At 44.9% G+C, this 19710-nt stretch overlaps 1 protein-coding gene across 1 annotated transcript in view; it reads left to right on the top strand.

Annotated features, from left to right (window-relative positions):
• The window catches only part of Fhip1a (FHF complex subunit HOOK interacting protein 1A), a 240637-nt gene that overhangs the window by 163769 nt on the left and 57158 nt on the right, over nt 1-19710 (top strand). The window contains exons 5-6 of the mRNA XM_046459225.2: nt 2967-3125; nt 5622-5708. Coding sequence (XP_046315181.1) covers nt 2967-3125; nt 5622-5708 — 246 coding nt within the window. The remainder of the gene's footprint in view (nt 1-2966; nt 3126-5621; nt 5709-19710) is intronic.

Below are 19710 nucleotides of genomic sequence, written 5' to 3'. Positions count from 1 at the left end.
CTTTAGTAACTGCCCAACAACCACAGAATTTGTCTCAAAACCAGATTGGTCTCAGTGCTGGCCGGGCCACCCAGCTGCCAGGGAGCTGTGTCTTTTGTCTGTCTTTACCTGTATGGTTTCATATGGCTGTTAGTTTCTTTTAAGGATACTCTTGAAGGGAGATAAATGAAAACTATTGAGTTAATACTTACTGTGTTGGGAATAAATATAGTGCTTTCAGGGTTTTTTGTTTTTTTTTTGGTGTGTGTATGTGTTCTGAGTCAATAAAAGGTTAAAATAGTGGATGGGCTTTTTATTTTTAATTAGTGATTATATGTATATATTCTTTTTTTTATAATTTCAAAGTTCAAAAAATTTTAACGTAGATAGATTGTGTTTTTAAACCCTCGAATCTGGAAAATACCTAGAACCCATTGTTGCCTCTCCTTTTTCTGGTTCTGGTCCCACAGCACTCTTGAGTTCCTCAGGTGGCGAGTGGATCTTCCGTGCTGGGTTATTTAGTTGGTGGGTGCTCTTCTCCAGCTCGCCTGCTCTGACTGTTCCCCGCTCTTTCACCTTGCCCGTGCCAGGCCCACGGCTGGGTTCTGGAACTGCGTGTGATCTGGGTGAACGAATCGAACTCTGAGCAAAGCCCCAGAAGGGAGGCTATAAATAGCAGGAAAGGTGTGGAATCTCCTTCTCAAGACTGATGATTCTCTATTCTGCAGAACATTTCCTCCCGAGTATCTTTGGCACTCTGAAGAAGATAGCAGGCTGTCACCCTGCCCCACCTGGTAGTGGCAGGAACATGGCAGGATTCCCCACCCAGCTGCCACTTCTGTGCAGGGCGTGTCCTGCATGGATCGTCCTTCCATCTGGACGGCTTCCTTCTGTTCACATCTCAGCTATGCCCTTTTCAGAATACTCATTTTAAAAAGTGAGTATTAGGTATGTGTTATTTTTAATTACTGTCACTGATGTATGTAATTTGAAAATTAATGTTGCTGTAATTATATTGATATACTGAATAGTTATTCCCAGCTTTTTAGTCAGACAAATTAAGCCTGTCTTTATGAATTCATCTTCAAAGCCTCAAAGTGGTTAAGAAATCAGGAGTACACAGAATTAAAGCCTTTGTTCTGTGGTTAATTTAGCATGAGTTAGCAAATGTAATTGATTTTTAAAATGTGGCATCAAGATTAGATTTCTCTTCAAGGAGAACTTTTGGGCTCTGTTCTGTTTTGCCAGAGATTTCTAATTTACAACAGGCAACTCATCTGGGTCACATTCAAAATCAGAATTAAAGGGATTTGTTTGGATATGTTGACAAGGAGCTAAGTATTTTAAATAGGTGACATTTTCCTTTGGGCACAAATGCCCTAATTTTGAAAAATAGATAAAGCTGTGATCTTGCTTACTGTTGATTTTCCTGTACTTAATGTAGTACCTGGCCTGAAGTTTTAACTGCTCAGTATTTTGTTTGTTTTAAATGTGTGAGTGAGTAGATGAGTGAATAAAGGTTACTAGAAAGTGGAACAGAGAAATGATATATGAACCTTTGATTTCTCCAGCATTGGAATGGGTTATCCATTTCTTGTGCTGCCCTATATTCTGCACTGTAGATCCTATACGATGTCCTCCGCCCACTTCCCAGTCCCTCCCGCAGCTTCATCTGGTTTCTCTGGCGGAAAACCTCCCAGGTCTGTACTCTTACTGTTACATTTGGTGTGCTCCTCCTGGGAAGGACTCTGACACTCAACACCTTTGACAAATCATTCATGCTTCTGGTGTGGACTGGGTGAACAGGTCAGATCCGGTGAGCGGGGAGATACAGAGAGTGCCCCAGGGAGGGGGCAGCACAAGGGGAAGGGCGAGGCCACAGCAGGCCTGTGGAAGTCATTTCCCGTGCTTTAGCACACCTAGGCCAGTGTCTCCTCCTGTTTTCCTGTTTCTAGTGTCAGCTGCTGTGGGCTGTTTTGTCATGTCTCTCCTGTCTAAGTCTCCCTTTTTTTCTCTCTCAGGTTTGTGTGGCTTGAGGTGCTGGCCACAACTGGGCTTCAGATGGCTTCAGATGGCCATGTCCAGCCCAGAGCACTCCTTCAAGCCTTAGACCCCCTGTCCCTTGGGCTCTCCCTGCTGGCCTGTGCACTCCTGCAGGAGCTGGTGCTTATTTAGCTAGCTGCCTCTGTCTACCTGTAACTCTACACCCACACAGCACTGCGCCTCTCCTAGGCCTGGAGATACCGTCTTTTCTTTCTCCATATCCCCAGCACTGTTTTCTTTCTTTCATTTTTATTTCAGTTGTTGATGAACCTTTATTTTATTACTTATTTATACAGTGCCTCACACATGCAAGGCAAGAGCTCTACCACTGAGCTACAACTCCTGCCCCTCCATTTGAACTCTCGTCACAGCTCACTGACCCCACCCCCAGCTTTCTCCTTGCTATTGCTTGTGAAGATCAGATGAGATAATTTGCACTAAAGTACTTTCTAACCTGGAAATGTGTGTCAATCACGACCTTCAGTGTGTGGGGATTTGCAAGGAATCCTTCTCATAGAGTCCCTCATGGTTCCTACCTGTGCAGCCCTCTGTCCTGGGTCCCCCCAACCCCAGGCTTGCCGCCATAGACTGGGGTGTTTGTGCTCAATGTATCCAACTACACCATATTGTCCCTTTCCTGAGCTTCCTGGGGACAGGAGTCCTTTTTATTCATCTGTGTTCACCCCTCTCACTTCTCTCCCTTCCAGCCCAGCATGGTGCCTGGCACTAAGGGACCATCAACCGCTGCCACCCACCCATGCCGTGGCCCAGTAGCTCTGGTCCTTTTGCTCCCTCCACTTGCAGAATGCTTCCTCACCAGCTGATCCTCCACCTTGCTCCTTCAAGTTTAGTCTTTGGCCTAGAAAATAGGTACCACTCAGGAGCTTCTAGTAGCAGCCTCAGAGCTTTGGAGAAGACTGTTCTGTTTTTATTTCTGCACACAGGTGCTTGCCACCGGGCTCAGCGGGCTCTACTCTTCCCTGCCCACCAAGCTGGAGGAGAAGGGCGAGGAATGGCACTGCCTGCTGAAGGACGACTGGCTCCTGCTGCCGCCCCTCGTGCAGTTCATGAACTCCCTGGAGTTCTGCAACGCCGTCATCCAGGTGCGTCCCTTTGCTGGGGTCCCTTCTAATCTTAATCACGTTCATGGAATATGGGTGCTCTACTTCAAGCCCACCAAATGCTCTGGAATGAGCGAAAGTGTTTGTTTTGTAAGATTCTGGGAAGTCTCAATTGAGAAAAAAATGAGTAGATTATATCCTCTATAGATTGTGTTAATTCTGTTTTGATTATCCACATCCACTTACCCATCAAAATAAGTTCAGTGCCTGACTCATTAAATAGGTATTTTTAGGCTTTTAAGTATTCCAAATTATAACACTTTTACTTCAAGGTCTTCTTGGGAGTCTACAAAGGAAAACACTTTATTTTGCTTAATGGTGCATACCACATAAAGAATATTGTTATCCCAATTGAATTTAGAAGAAGTTAACCATCTTCTTAGCAACACAAATTAAATTTGCTTTGAAATTGGTCTGCTTAGGGGAAAAAACCAGCCACTGAACTCTTGTATATTTGGCTTCTTGATTAGATTTTTACCTTCAGATTCCTTGTTACTGTTTTCAATAAAAATCAGATTTTATATATATTTAAGGATGTAGTAGATTTTCATAAAAATATTTTACTTTTATACAGCATAAATATTACCTTAATATTGGATTTATTATGAAATTTTTTTTTAATGGTGATTGGAGGGTGAAAAATGTTAAGTTTATCTGTTTATTTACCAAATAAAGAAATAGCTTCTGGAAGAAAATGCAAGTAAATTACTTTAGTTCCATTTTGTTTTTATCGTTAAGTCGAAGGAGGTTTTATTTATATGTAAGACAAATGGATCACATCTTCAATTATTTTTTAATAGTATAGCCTATCAAGATTTTCTTGCAGAAGTGTCTGGAAATAAAAATTCCTTTCCAAATGTGGGGGAGGGGAGACACAGACATTATCCGTAATTTAAATATCTAGCCTTACTTATCTAGAATTGCTTTTCAGTTTTTTTTCCTTCCTTCCTTCCTTCCTTCCTTCCTTCCTTCCTTCCTTCCTTCCTTCCTTCCTTCACTAGTGGGCAGTATATTTTGAAATTGAAGCCATAAGTACGTGTGTGTGTGTCTGTTTTCTTTCTTTATTCTTTTTCTTCTTCCTCCTCCTCCTCCTCCTCCTCCTCCTCCTCCTCCTCCTCCTCCTCCTCCTCCTCCTCCTCCTCCTCCTCCTCCTCCTCCTCCTCCTCCTCCTCCTCCTCCTCCTCCTCCTCCTCCTCCTCCTCCTCCTCCTCCTCCTCCTCCTCCTCCTCCTCCTCCTCCTCCTCCTCCTCCTCCTCCTCCTCCTCCTCCTCCTCCTCCTCCTCCTCCTCCTCCTCCTCCTCCTCCTCCTCCTCCTCCTCCTCCTCCTCCTCCTCCTCCTCCTCCTCCTCCTCCTCCTCCTCCTCCTCCTCCTCCTCCTCCTCCTCCTCCTCCTCCTCCTCCTCCTCCTCCTCCTCCTCCTCCTCCTCCTCCTCCTCCTCCTCCTCCTCCTCCTCCTCCTCCTCCTCCTCCTCCTCCTCCTCCTCCTCCTCCTCCTCCTCCTCCTCCTCCTCCTCCTCCTCCTCCTCCTCCTCCTCCTCCTCCTCCTCCTCCTCCTCCTCCTCCTCCTCCTCCTCCTCCTCCTCCTCCTCCTCCTCCTCCTCCTCCTCCTCCTCCTCCTCCTCCTCCTCCTCCTCCTCCCCCTTCTCCTTCTTCCTTGGTGTGGTACCCAGGGCCTTGATCCTGCTGATAAGCACACAATGAGCTGAATCCCCAGCCTGCCATATGCTTTTAAGAATTTTTGTTTGGGGATTCAACTGGAAAGGTTACTTCTCATAGATACTGGTAAAGTATCATGCTGGGTATATTTTGACAGTCAAATATGGGAAGTGTTAGTACTCTCAGTGTTTTCTGGTTTTGAACATTGTCTATGTTTTAATGAAAAAAATTTTTTTATTTAAAAAAATTCATTTATTTTTATTGATGTTGAAGATTGAACCCAGTGCCTCACACAAACTAGGCAAGCACTCTACCACTGAGCTACAACTGTAGCCCCTGAAAATATTTTCCAAATCCCTTTCTCTTTAACATAAATGACTATCAGAAAGTGTATTTCAGAATGAGAAAATTCTTTCTGCTAGCAAAATAAGTATATTTAATTATCTGTTTGACAGTTATGTCTTTTGAAATTAGTTACAAGTTAAGATGGGCTCTAGAGGAAGTTAAGGGGTAAAATTCATACTTACCAGTTTGTTAATTTTAATTTATGAATCCTTATATATATTCAGTCTTTTGTCCCCCTCCATAGACTCTTGAAAATTACCGTTGTTTTTTAAATTTGAAAATCCAGATTTAGCTAAGCTGTTTATACTAGGTTAAACCATTTGAAAAAAAAATCACACAGCAGTTCTGAATTATTCTTTATATACTGTATAAATGAACCAAATTTGGATTTCCTTTTTGCATTGAGCACATATACAGAAATGTTTGATTTTAAGACCTGAAGATTGAACTTTCTTTGCCTGCCTGTTTGTGTCCCAGGTGGCTCACCCCTTGATTCGCAATCAGCTTGTCAGTTACATTTACAACGGATTCCTGGTGCCTGTCTTGGCCCCTGCTCTCCACAAGGTCAGTGATTGGCTAATGAAATCTTCTGTCTGTTTATAGTAAACTGATGGGCACCGAAGAGGGTAGACACAGTGTAACTGACTCCACGGTGGCTTGAACCCCATTTGCCTTCTCATTGCGTCCATACTTCTCAGTAATATCAAGCACAGGTCTTAAAAATAGCCCCTGTGTTTGGAGTAGTGGAATCCAGCCTGGTGGATGTCAAGTAAGGTCGTCAGTCTAGAGGAGCTTTGGCAGGTGGCCCCTGGATCTTGTGCCTATTCAGTTTGTGGGTGGAGGCTGCTTGGACCCTGTTAAGCTGTCCACTGAGGACGAGTCTGTCACAGCGGATATGAGTTGCCTAGAGAGGGGCAGTGTAGCCTGAGTGTCGTGGATTTGCCGTCTCCTTAATAGAACATGATTTTCTATTATAACAATTTTGTGACAGCAAAAATTAAAGTGAAGCCAAGTTAAGGTCCCATCAAAGGTTGGCTGTCTCATTAGCACGGCTCTGAATTCCTTATGACTCTCATTTTACATAATAAATCAACTGATATCTTTTCCATTGTGAGCTGTTATGAGACACTCGGGGACCTAGAATTCTAATTTTTTTTTTCTTTGCCAAGTGAAGAGCCTTGTGTCATATTTAGTTCATAGGATTTTTGTCAGGTTTCTGGAATTACCACTGCTGGTAGGAAGAGAAGCCAGAAGCAACTTGTATATTGTTTTGATGAAATGCTCACCTTTCTCCCTGCTGGAGTTCCATGCTATGGGCTCTTATTTTACAGAAGCCAAGAATACCTGACTGCAGCGGCTCTGCAGCCTTACTTTACATGCCAAAGGGTTTCTGACGTAGAGCACTGGTCTTGATGGAAGATGTTTCTCTCTTATCAAGTGCAGGCCCTTTTGAGCCTCAGAGCCATGTTTTCCAAAACAAATAGAGTACTTGATCTGACTAGGATTTTTGTGTTGCTTCTAGGTTCAAGAGGTAATCTTGGATATGGTTTAAATATCAAAACACTGAGATTTTTAGTTGTTTATGGACACAAAGGGACCAAGTCTGTGAAATTGGATGTGTCTTAGAAAATATAAACAATATCTTTGGAAAATACAAACCTTGCATTTGTTTTGAGGCTGTCTTTCTGTTAGTCTGTATGTGGTTGTTTGGGGGATGGGGTAAGTGTATGACACTGACGGTCTCTGAGCCCCTGTGTGGAGGAACTTCCCACGTCAGAGGAATACAACAGTGCTATTGAAATTCTTTGCAGTAATTATTCATAGGCCTCCTCACACAATTGGACTTTCTTCCTCATTTATTCCTGTCCTTTTCCTCATTGACCTGTTGACAAAATAATTACTATAATAGTGACAATTATTATAATTACTATTTGCTCAGGACAATTCATGTTATTATAATTAGCATATTTTAATGTTACAAATAATGACAACTCTTTTTAATGCATTAGTGGAGTTCCATGAAATGTTTTGATAGATGTGTACATTGCATAATGTTTACATCAGGTTAAACATATTCCTCAGATATCTTCTCATTTCTTTCTTTTTTAAAAAAATTTTTTTTGTTGTTGATAGGTCTTTATTTATTTATACTCGGTGCTGAGAATCGAACCCAGTGCCTCACACATGCTAGGCAAACGCACTACCGCTGAGCCACAATGCAGCCCTCATTTATCATTTCTTTAGTGAAAACTTTCAAAATCTTTCTGCTAGCTTTTTGAAATGTACAGTTCATTATTGTTATCTGTGTCCACCGTACCTTGCGGTGGCACACCAGGACTTCTTGCTCTTAGCTAATTATAACTCAGTATAGTGACAGTTCCTCATCCACAGCCGAGGATGAGCTCTGCCCCACAGCGCCTTGGTGAGGATCTTGCTGGCCACACCCCACTGCCCTTCTTCCTCACAGCACCAGGCACAGGTGAATCCCCTCCTTAACTATGCTTCTGCCCACACAGGGACATGCATGCTTTCTGTGGGCAGGGTTCCCATGAGTGCTGTTCACTGGGTAGCCTAGGGTTGAAAAAACAATACGTGAGTGAGATCTTTCTTAAGTGCCAACAGAGTGCTGGCCCTTGGTACCTTCCTGGACAGTGCTTTGTAAAAGACAAATAGCTAACTCAAATTTTACATAGCTCTTTATATATTATCTGTTATTATTCTCAATTATGTCCATAATTAAAATAATGAATATTTCAAAACTATGGAGCTATACATGTTGTGGGAAAAAAAACCCACCTAGAGCCAATAATGACTGTAGAAAATGAATGAAATTGTATTGGATTTGAATTTGCAGCTCCCTAATTAAGATTCTTCAACTTTTATCCACGGCAGACAATTTCTCCCAGGGTTGTTTAAGCACCTAGGGAGAACAAAGACTGAGTTTTTCCCTCCTCAATTAATTTTTCTTCCTGTTCTCCATCATTTTGTTTGTGTTTTTGTCATTTAGAATTAAAAAGGCTGGGAAGGCAGTGGGCTGGGGAAGGCTCACCACCTTTCATGAGCGGCAGGATGGGGAGAGGAGCAACTGCCCAGAACCGGGCGGCTCTTGGGGGGTCCCCAGTGGGAGCAGCTGTAGCCTATTTCCTGCATCAGCTCCTTGGACAGGAGAAGGGACGCCTACAGTTTGGGCTCAGGTCTTCTGTAGGGGCTCTGGTCCACTGCCCTGACACGTGCACCTTAGTTAGGTGTCTAAATAAATCTTTGTGCACTCAGTCCCTAATTTATACTTGACATGTTAGTTACCTGCCATCAGCCTGGGCAGCTGACAGAGGCGAACTCAGTCTGTCTCCTAAATAATGTAAATAAGTTCACATTTTAAAATGTCCCCACATCGCCATCGGTACCCACACACAGCATCCCCATAGCATTTCTTAACTAGAGACAAGTCACTACGAAACATCGCGGGTGGTAGAAGGTGCGGAGCGGGGTGCTCCTGAGTGAAGGTTGGTCCTCTCTCCTTTCCCGCTCTGTGTCTGTGCTGCAGGCCGTCTCGTCTCCGCAGGCTGTTCTTTTTTTTTTTTTTTTAGAGAATTTTAATATTTATTTTTTTTTTAGTTTTTGGCGGACACAACATCTTTAATTTTAATTTTTATTTTTTTGTATGTGGTGCTGAGGATCGAACCCAGTGCGGCGCGCATGCCAGGCAAGCGTGCTACCGCTTGAGCCACATCCCCAGCCCCATACCGCAGGCTGTTCTGTTTGTGCTTTTCCTCATCCAACACTGTGGGTGGCCACTTATTCTGCTGCGTTAACACAAAGGTGGACCTGGTTTTCTGTTTGTTTGTTTTCTGTTTTGTTTTAAAGGGCTGCATAGTTTTCTGAAATGTGGACATACGGGTTCACAATTCCTCATCTACAACCTGAACTTAAATGGAATGTTTTCTTCTAATTCATTTGGCATACAATCTAACCTTTATTGAACTCAGTTTTTGTCCAGCTCTACCTGAACCATCTCAAGACTGTTTACTTTCATCCACTTGCATTAATACACACACACACACACACACACACACACACACATATTTTTTTGGTACCAGGGATTGAACTCAGGGGCACTCGACCACTGAGCCACATCCCCAGCCTTATTTTGTATTTTATTTAGAGACAAGGTCTCACTGAGTTGCTTAGCACCTTGAGGCTGACTTTGAACTGGAGATCCTCCTGCCTCAGCCATCCTAGCCATTGGGATTATGGGCGTGCGCCACTGTGCCTGGCTAACACTTATATATTTTGTGGAAGAAATATCACTATTTCTTTATATTCCAAGATCTCCTGGGGATGTTATATCAAATGTGGCAGATGCACTTATTTCTAAAAGTTTTGAATTTCAAAATATACATCGTCTCCAGGGTTTTTGAAAAGGGATTGGAAGACTATTCTGGACATTTGGAAAAGGGGGAATTTTTCAGATAGGTTGAAGTTATACTTTGTAAAAGTCACATGAAGAAAACAATGTTGAATTATTACAGGCAATAAGGAATTAGACTCAGCCATAGATAGGGGTATCACATTCTGAAAAACTGGTTACTTTTTACTTCAGATTAATGGGACGGACTTTATTCAATAAGAGCCACTTTTCTTGTGTCAGTGTTTAGTTTGTCAAAGCTAATATTTTGAAGCTGAATGCGCACTGGCATTAGCCTGGGTTCTCAGAGAAGCAGACAGGATGAAGTTCACCAGGATTTTATTTCAGATGTGAGAGGAAACAGGAGTGGAGATGGGGAGGGCTGGGAGAAGCCGGCCTGGGACTCTGTTTGACTCCAAGTGAAGGAGCCAGTGAGAGGAGGTGGGCTGGAAGGGCCAGACTGTGTCAGAGGAGGCCCGGGCAGCCAGCTGGGAATGGGCTGCCTTGTTCACTTGTTCACTGACCCCAGGTGGTCAGCAGTGCTCCCTGTGGGTGGAGGTTCGAGAGGGGTTTCCTGATTGTAGATGTGAAAAATATGGGCATGCAAATGTAAGTTTATAGACCTCCTTCCTGGTGTGCAGAATATTCAGGAGGCCACATGGACCCCTAATGGTCATTCCGTCAGTATTAACAAAGGAGCTTCTCATGTCAGTTAGGATGATTATAACAAGGTCCAAATCTTAGGTGCTGAAGTCACAGACGTTTTTTTCTTGTTTTCATCTTGGGTGTGAGATGAAGAATTTGTGGGTAGCTTCTCTTCATGTGATCCTCCCATGGGGATCTGGGTTGATAAAAACCTCATCATCTGGAACTAATATCACCCCCTGAAATGTCAGAGGGGAGAGAGCTTAAGGAATGGCCCAGTGGCTCATGAAGCTTTTGTCTGGGAGTGACTCATGTCATTTCTGTTCACTTTCATTGTCACCAGGGGAGTGCAGTCCTGCCGTTCTCTCAGAAGCCTAGAATGTGATTAACAGCTCTAAGGACTGTCATTTGTATTTTGTCAGAGCCCTGTAGGAACAGGTGGAATTCAATTTGGGTAGTGAGGGACCTTAGTAAGTGGACTGCTTAGTTAGAAGAGAGTGGTGCTTCAGTGATTTATTGCTGTGTAATAAACAATCCCCAAACTTGGTGACTATAACAGTCGTGGACTATTGGTCTATGTCACAGTTCTGGTTCAGGATTTCAGTTGGGCACAGTGGGGAAGCTCGCTTCTGCTCTGTGATGTCTGCAGCCCAAGCAGCTTCAGGCCTGCTGGAGGCCACTCTCCTCTTTCCTTTGTTGTGACTGGGATCTGGAGTGTCCTCCAGAGCTCCTGTGTCAAGCCACGGCAGTGTTCAGAGGTGTGATGGATGGGTCATGAGGGCTCTGACCCCATCAGTGGGTTAACTCACTTGTGGATTCATCATTGGATGGACTTTCTGGGAGGTGATAAGAATTGGAGACAGGTGGGGCGTGGTTGGGGAAGTGGGCCATCGGGGGCATGCCCCCCACTTCCTGGCTGCCAGGAGCTGACAGCTTCCCCCCCTCAGCCCTTCTGCCTTGGCGTCTCTGCCTTGGAGCCGGCTGACCGTGGCTCAATCCTCTGAATCCACGAGCCAAAACAAATCTTTCCTCTCCTCGCTTGTCCTTGTCAGGTTTTTTGGTCACAGCAATGAAACCCTGAGAGTAACAGGCTTCCTCCCAGCCCGGCAGCCTTGCGGGTTGGGCTTCCCATGTCGAAGTCCAGGGACTCCAAGAGGGAGTGGTAGAAGCTGCCAATCCCCCCAAGACTTGGCTTCGGAACCTGGAACAGATCACTTCTCCCAATTTTTTTGTTTTGTTCATAGTAGCACAGAATCTACCCACTTTCCAGGGAGGGGACCTAGACCCCACCTCATGATGGTAAGAGTGTTAAAGAATTTGTAACCATCTTCTGGGCAGGTTTACCATGGCTACCACCCCTAGGTCTGAACGTGTATGTAATGAGTCAGAGAAAGGGCCCTTTCCTGTGTGGACAGGGCCATCTGATAGGAGCCTGAACTTCAGTCATGAGTCACCACCAGCCTGAGGCAGCCCTCAGAAGGGGTCAGGATTATCCTCCCAGCTTCTCTCCCTTCCCTCCTCTGGTCTCCTTTTGGAACCCCTTTGCACTAGTCCAAGTGGAGGTCAGATGGCAAGGGAACCGTGGAAAGAGCTGGCGCACACTGGGGTGCAGAGCAGGGTGGGAAGATGCAGAGTAGATTCTGAGGGACACCTGAGAGCACTAATGAGCAGGTATGGCTGGCACCTGAAGGGAGTGCCTGCACTTAGTGCTTCAGTATATTGCAATATAAACTTTCCTAAAAATACATTTTAATATTTACTATTTGTAGTTTGTAGTTAGTGTCTAATTCTGTGTATTGACCTTTGTCCTCAGTAACCTAAAATCATAGTGATGTCTTAATGTGGCACGTGGAAATGCCTGCTACATATCAGATGTGGAATGCAGTGATAATACACTAAAGCACAGGTAACCAACGTCAGCTCGGGCTGTTATTACGTGAATTCATGCAGAGGCCCGGTGTGTCACAGGAGAGCACTAGACTATGAGTCAGAAGATCTGGGTTCTAATTCTGGCTCTTCTGTTTGCTGCTGTGTGACCTTGTGCAAAATTTTTTACCTCTCTGAGTCCCAGTGAAGATACTAATACTCCTCTTTCCTCTGTAGAGGTTGTGAAGATCAAACATGAGCACATTCTGAAAAAATCCTATACTCTGATGTGTAAAGGAATCCCCATGTTTGTTCCAGGACCAACCCTGCCATCTCCTTTGAAGTGAAAGGGTACTATCATTGTTCTGAGGCCATGTCCACGTGCGAAGCACTCCACCAGACTCCCCCGCAACATGAGCTTTTATCTGGTACCCGGGAGACTGACATGTTAAAAAGCAAGGACGAGAATAAGTGTTGCCACAGAGAAAGAGGCCAGGGTGGACAGGGGTCGTGAGGGGGTAAGAGTGGGGAGGGTGACCGTGTACACAGCTGGAAGGCGAGCAGGCTGGAGGAGGGCTGGTGGGAGGAGGGCTGGTGGGAGGAGGGCTGGGCTGGTGATGCCAGGAGGGGCACATTTGCCCAAAAGTTTCCCAGCAGCACTGTGGCTTGCAAAGGCCGTAGGGGAATGGAGACCAGGGGAGAGGCTGCTTCAATTCCTGAGGCAGGTGAATGCCTGCGTCTCTCATGAGCAGTGCAGGGGGCAGCAGATGATGAGGGGCTCAGGAACAAAACAAGGCAGCAATTGTGGTATGGGGTCTGGGAGGTGTGGTGGCCAACAGAAGGAAGCAGGGGGGGGGTCAGGAGCCTGAGTCTGTCACTGAGCACTGAGCACTGAGCACTGAGCTTGTGTGCCTGACATTAGCCACATATTGACTTTGACCCTGCCTGGCCACTCCTCTGAAACCCTGGAAGGCCCGTATCTGGGTTCCCAAGCAAGTGCCAAGGTTCCCTGGGCTTTTCAGCACACCCCCAGGGGCCGGCATGTTCCCAGGTAGTTAGGGAAACACAGTGACATCTGTTGGACACCAGGGGAACTTCTCGATCAGAATCACTTGCAGTTTCAGTGTTAAATGGTATCGGTTCCCTTCAATGTAGCTAAGCCTTTGCAGGGAATTCTTGGTGAGTGCGGAACTTAAAAGCTAGTGTCACAGGAGAATTGCTGTGGAGCTGGGAATGAGGTGTGCAGATTCTGGTGTGCAGATTCCAGGTTTGAGTGCATGTCAGGTCGCATTGTTAGGACTTCACTGTTGTCTGGATCTAAATACTTGGATCAATGGGTGCTTGGTGGGTGTTTCTTTGGTGTAGGGATTCTGGGAAGAACCTGATACATTGGAGATGCCCTGGATTAAGGAGCTTAGTATCTTAGGTCCATGCTGTTTGCTTTTTTGTGCCTCTAGGTCAGGGTTTGACAAACCTCAGTCCATGGGCCACATGTAGCCCATGGCTTGTTTTTCTGTGTCCTCAGAATAAAAGGATGGGTTTCACATCTATCAGTAGATATGTGGATAAGCAAAATGTGGTAGGCACCTACAGTGGAATTTATTCAGCCTTAAACAGGAAGGAATCTCTGCACCTGGTACAACATTGATGGAACCTTGAGGATGTTTTAGGTGAGATAAACCAGTCACAGAAGGACAAGGACCACATGATTCAAGGTCAAATTCACAGAGACAGAAAGTAGAAGTGTGTTTACCAAGGGCAGGAGGATGGGGAGAATGGAGAATTCTTGTTTTATTGGGACAGATTTTCAGTCTGGCAAGATGAAAAAAGTTCTGGAGTTGATTGCACAACCGTATAAATGTACTTCACACTACTGAGCTGTACACTTAAAAAACGGTCAGCAGGAGCCAGGCGTGGTGGCGCATGCCTGTAATCCCAGCGGCTCAGAAGGCTTGAGGCAGGAGAATCATGAGTTCAAAGCCAGCCTCAGCAAAAGTGAGGCGCTAAGTAACTCAGTGAGACCCTGTCTCTAAGTAGAATACAAAATAGGGCTGGGGATATGGCTCAGTGGCCGAGTGCCCCTGAGTTCAGTGCCGGTACCAAAAAAAAAAAAAATCTTCAAAACAAACAAACAAAATGAATACACCATAGACACTAGATCTGCAAAACCTAAAATATTTGCTTTCTGGATCTTGACAGAGAAAGATGGCCAGCCTCTAATGCACAGGGTAACATGGAATTCTGCATATTTTAGGTGATCAGTAAATGTTCAAAAATAATAATAGTAGAAGCTACTCTCTAGAAGGATGGAGAGAACCTATTGAAAGGATCATCACATACTTTTTATTTGAAAGCAGTGATCAGGCTGAAGGGCAGCAGATTAAAAACCAGTGAAATAGCCTGACTGGCAGTCAGAGAATCTGCCCAGGTGGGGGTCCAGGGCTGACCGTGCAGCTGGGGTTGGCAGTGCAGCTGAAGGTGGCTTCAGCGCTTGTCCTGGCTCTAGCAGGGTGAGGAGAGCGCTGCAGGGTATTTGGATGGGACTGGGTTGTCCAGATGCCCTCTGGGCTTGCTCCTGGTATTCAGTCAAGGGTCTTGTGAGCTAGGGAAGTCTTTAGTCTTGTGGGTTATTTTGGATCCTTCATTTATAAGTTGTTGGGAAATGACGACAGAAGTTTGGTACTTTCTCTGGTAGATGGAGGCAGAGACCCCAAGGGGACTGTGCTGAAGTAAGAGGTGGGTTGAAGGGGAAATAATTACACGCAGTCCTTTTCTGCAGCTCAGAGGCATTAGTGGTGAAAACCATGACCTCAAAAAAAAAAAAAAAAAAAAAAGAAAAAAGCCTGCGCCTTTGGCTTTTGCAAAGAGTAGCCGGGTGTGTTTCTGTATTTCATTCGGCAGATAATTCCATAAGTGTGCTTGGAAAAACAGAAGCAAAAAAATCTCCCAGAAAAACCAATTTCCCCACCGTCTCCTGTGTGCTAAATTCAGGCTTGAACAGCGTACCTGGGTAGAATAATTTCAGACATGTCCTTGAAGACCTGTCTTAGGTGCATGTAGGCTTTTGTGGTGCCCATTGTTTACAGCCTTGTCTTCCAAACATGCACATACATATTCATGATCTGTATCCTGCAGGCTCAGTAATTCATAGCTTATTGACTTCAACTGATGGATGTAAGTTTTGGGGGGACTTTAGAAAAAAGATGAAAATTTCGAGAGGCTGGGAATAGCCACCTGTGAGTTGTCCCCTAGCTTGCTGGTAGTGTGCATGTGGGCAGGGCAGCTGGGACTCCACCAGAGGCTAGTTCAGCTCTCACTGACTGGGCATGTTGTGGACTTTTATGCCCACTGAGAGTCACGACTGAAGATTTTTAAGAGCAATTAAGTACTATCTTCAAATTTTTATTACTGTTATAATAAAATATTAATGGGCTATAATTGGGTGTGGAGTTTGCAGGAGGAGCGCCCTGATCCCTTATGTCAGGGTGAGGAGTGAGCAGAGCAGCCGCTGCTTAACCATATTTTTATTTATGCATTTCAGTAATTCAATTTTTAAAGCGTATTCTCTATGTTACTGACTGTTATGGTTTGGATATGAGGTGTCCCTCAGAAGCTCACATGTGAGTCAATGCAAGAAGGCTCCAAGGAAAAATGATTGGGTTGTAAGAGTCTTAATGCAATCTGTGATTTAATCCCCTGATAGGGATGAACTGAGTGGTAATTGAAGTGGTGGGGTGTGGCTGGAGGAGGTGGGAATTGGGGTGGCTTTGGGTATATATTTGTGTCTGCCGAGTGGAGTGCCTCTCTGCTTTTCTGATCATGATGTGAGCTGCTTCCCTCTGCCACACTCTTCTGCCATGATGTTCAGCCTCACCTTGAGCCCCAAGGAATGGAGCTGGCCTTCTATGGACTGAGACCTCTGAAACCCTGAGCCCTCAAATAAACTTGTCCTCCTCTACAGTTGTGCTGGTCAGGTCCTTTATAGTCACAGCAGCAAAAAAGCTGACTAAAACACTGACCCATAGTTTTTAATCACTGAAGACTCCTGAATCATGTTGTCTTGTATTATTTTTTGCAAAGTACTGTTTCTGTTCCTGTAATAATGTTGAATTGTATTTGTTTACATGGAACTTTGTCTGCTTTTAGCCATGCCTGGAGTCAATCAGTTACTTAAAAAGTTTCTGTCCTCCACTGTGCAGAAAGGTCCCCCATGCTCACACTGGTGCTGGATCACTGGCCTGGTGCACTGTGCAGGTGGTCTCAGTGGTGTCCTGGGGCAGTGAGATCTGTCTTATAAGTTGCTGCTGTCGTCTCTACAGCGTCTGGCTGGCTTCAGGACAGGCAGGCATTCCCTTTAGGGCCATCTAGCAGATTGGGAAGCTGAGCTAGTTGTTGGTGCTTGGGCTCAGCAGGAAAGCCCAGTGTGCCTGGCCATCCCTCCTGTATTGCGTTGTGCTTCATGTCCAATGCTGGGGTCCCGCTGTGACTGAGGAGCCATCACTAAGGAGCCTGGCCCAGCTTGCAGTGGGAGTGGTGGGGTCCAAACCATTGTTCTGTTTCCTCGGTGACCCTGGACTTAGACAAGCAGAGTCCCCTGGAAGCAGGGCGGCCAGATGTAAAGATCACTGTAGTTGGTCAGTAATTGCAGTTGAATAATGTAATTAAGAGGCCCAGGCCTGTTGTGGGCCCGCAGCTATGTAACATGGAGCGGCAGTAGCACTATTAAACCCAGACCCAAGAAATCATATTAAGCAGGCCAGCTCTAGACATACTAAATTAATAATTGCTCTATCCAGTGAGAGCGAGCTGTTAAACAGAGCTAGAAGATTTTAGCGACAAGTGTGAGAGGGTTTGACTTGGAAATACTTGATTTATTAATTGGAAACTAGAAGTGTGTGTCATATACTGCTTTCATTTGGTGCATTACGTTGAATTAATACAGTTTTGAGAGGCCATCCAGCTTATATTACAGAGCTATTGCAGATTTTTGACTGTTTTTGTTTTATTGTTGGAAAACTTATAGTTTCAGATGACTAAATAGCTCTTTCATTGATCTATAATTAATAAAATTTGGCTTATTGCCAAGAGGAAATAGAGAACTGTAGATATGAAGATACTAGGAGAAATAATTGAGAAGCATAGATGTGGTACAACCCACTGTTTGAATCTTTTCCAAGGCTAACCCCTCCTCCTGCTCCCTCCCTGTAGGCTCCCTTCTCCAGCTGCCTTGGCCTGTTGGCTCTGGTCTGAGCGCACATCAGCCCGCTGGTTGAAGGCCTGTGCTTACGCCTTCCCTCCACTTGAGACACTCTCCCTTTTCCCCTGGGCATCCAAATCTTCCTCACCCTCCAGTGCACAGACCTCAGGCCACCTCCTTCTGGAACTCCGTCCTGGTCAGTGCAGGCAGAGGCAATCCCTGAGCACTTCTCTGGAGTTTGTTTGGTACCACTCAGGTGGCACTGGAAGGCTGCCCCCCATGAACCTATGGCTGACCTCTCCCACTGGGCGGAACGCACCTTGAGAGCAGGGCCTGCACCTGCTGGTTTACTTGCCCATTCATTAAATGAACATTACTGCAGTACACCTAGCGTGTTGCCGCGAATATGCTAGGTGCTATGATGGCTCTTGAATAAAGTAAACACCTGTGTGAGTGTAGACATGGTGACGAGGGAAGGGGTTGTGTGCACCGATGGCTGGCCCTCTGGGCCACCTGGAGTGGGAGAAGAGTGAGGTGAGGGGAGCGTGTTGAGGACTGGCTGCAGATGAGAGGTGGCTGTGCTGAAAGGGAGACAACTCCTAACTGCTGTGAAAGTCCACAGGGAGCCAGACTTAAAACACATATTGCTAGAAAAAGTACCAAGGAAGATTAGATGTTTTATAGTAAGAAGCAGAGAGAAAATGAACAAAAAACATTCCCGAAGAATCAGTGATGACTCTAAGAATCCTGTTTGAAGTGGGCTCTCCATTTGCAGAAATAAAATTATATGAGGTGGTTAAACTTTACTGTTTCTGGTGTGAGTTGCCTATGAAATATTGAGTTAAAAAATAATAAGTCATTGCCATGGCTGTTTATCCAGATGTCACACTGTCTGAATAAGCCCCTGTGTTCTCCATGCTCATGTTAAGTGCTTCACTGTGACTGTAGGTTGGGCACCCCTGATCTGAAAATCCAGTGTGCCCTGAAATCCAAGACTGCCTTCTCTTGAAGGTTACCCAAGTGTAGATGTCACTGTCCAGTTTCCTTCAGTAAAGGGTTTTGTTTGAGAATTTAAGAGTTGAGAGCTTGAAATTCATTAGTTTCCAATTTCATAGAGGAGCTATGTGTGGGGAAGAGCTGAGGGTCTTCTGCTTGTGTTTGTGTCCTTATTGCCTGGTGTGGTGTTGGCCCAGGGACAGTTACCTAGTAAGCTTTGTGTGAACATTTTTCAGTAAATGAATTAATAACATGTTAGTTCATAGAAATTTCACAGACTATGAATTTCATGAAACATATCCTTTGTGTTTAAAGTTCTTGCTAAATCTAAATGGAGAGATTAAATTGGAGATAGAAATGTAGTCTGTTATGTTTCACTTGTGAATTTTAATTCTGGACTTAATTCCAGAGATTGTCTAGTCCTAGCTCATCATTTTATCAGAGAAAGACACCAAGGACCAGAGAGGCTATGAGAAGCTTATGTAGCTGGTGACCGGCTACCTCCAGCCAATCCCAGATCTTGAGGCTTCAATTCCGTCTCTTTCCAGGAGCCCTTTTGAGCTAAATTCTAGATCCATGATTCCTTCTATGGCATAAATTTAACTCCTGAGCTTCCAAAGCAGAATTTAGGGAAAAAAATCCTCATGCTTTTATTAATTGCATTCTTCAAGATTCTGCCAGAGCAGACACCCTGCCCATCTCAGGGGCTGCTTGGGTGCACCAGCACTAATTTTTAAATGTCCTTTCCTGCTGGTAAGAGTGCTTGGAAAGGAGAGCTTGCACCATCTAGTGGAGCTAACAAGAGGCTCTCGGGTTTAATTTTTTGGTGGCCCTCCTTTAAAAAGAAGAAAGGAGCAATATTTTTTTATGTAACGAATCTGCAGATTCTTTTGTGGAAACCCAATGTCATGAGAATGGTGTTGGCAACCCAGAATGAAGGCAGAGTCACTCCATGCCTCACAATGCAAAATACAAGGCACAGTATCGACCGCGCTGCTTGTTCCGTGGCGGTGGAAGGAAGGTCAGGCAGTGGGTGAATACATCAACCCTGTCTCTTCAGCCAGTGCTCGGTGCTTAGATTCTTTTACTCATTAATTCAAAACATCCGTTCTTCCAATTATAGCCTCCCCATCATAGCAGGGAATTAGTCAAATCCTATTATTCCTGGGAGTTCCTCTAGTGCTCATTTGAACAATTAACTTACTCAAGAATGTACAGTATTCTCCTACCCAATTGGATAAATGAAGTTTTTGGAAGCTTCCAAATTATTCCTTTGTTTTCCTTCAATAGAGATATTAAGTCTTTTCACAGGCTCTGGAAAATATGAGTCTCATGTTGCAGGTGGTAGGAGACGGTATCGTCAATCGGAGAACTTGATGACTGGGTGGGCAGTGGAGGGCCAGGGCTCTCAGTTCTGATTGGCTCTGTGAGCTGCAATGCCCGTCAGCCTCTTGGGT

This window comes from Marmota monax, unplaced genomic scaffold (genome assembly GCF_021218885.2).
Source record: "Marmota monax isolate L192 unplaced genomic scaffold, Marmota_monax_Labrador192_F-V1.1 WCK01_AAM20220418_F8-fsc00002, whole genome shotgun sequence".
Taxonomy (NCBI): domain Eukaryota; kingdom Metazoa; phylum Chordata; class Mammalia; order Rodentia; family Sciuridae; genus Marmota; species Marmota monax.
This window is presented reverse-complemented; position numbering and strand designations above follow the sequence as displayed.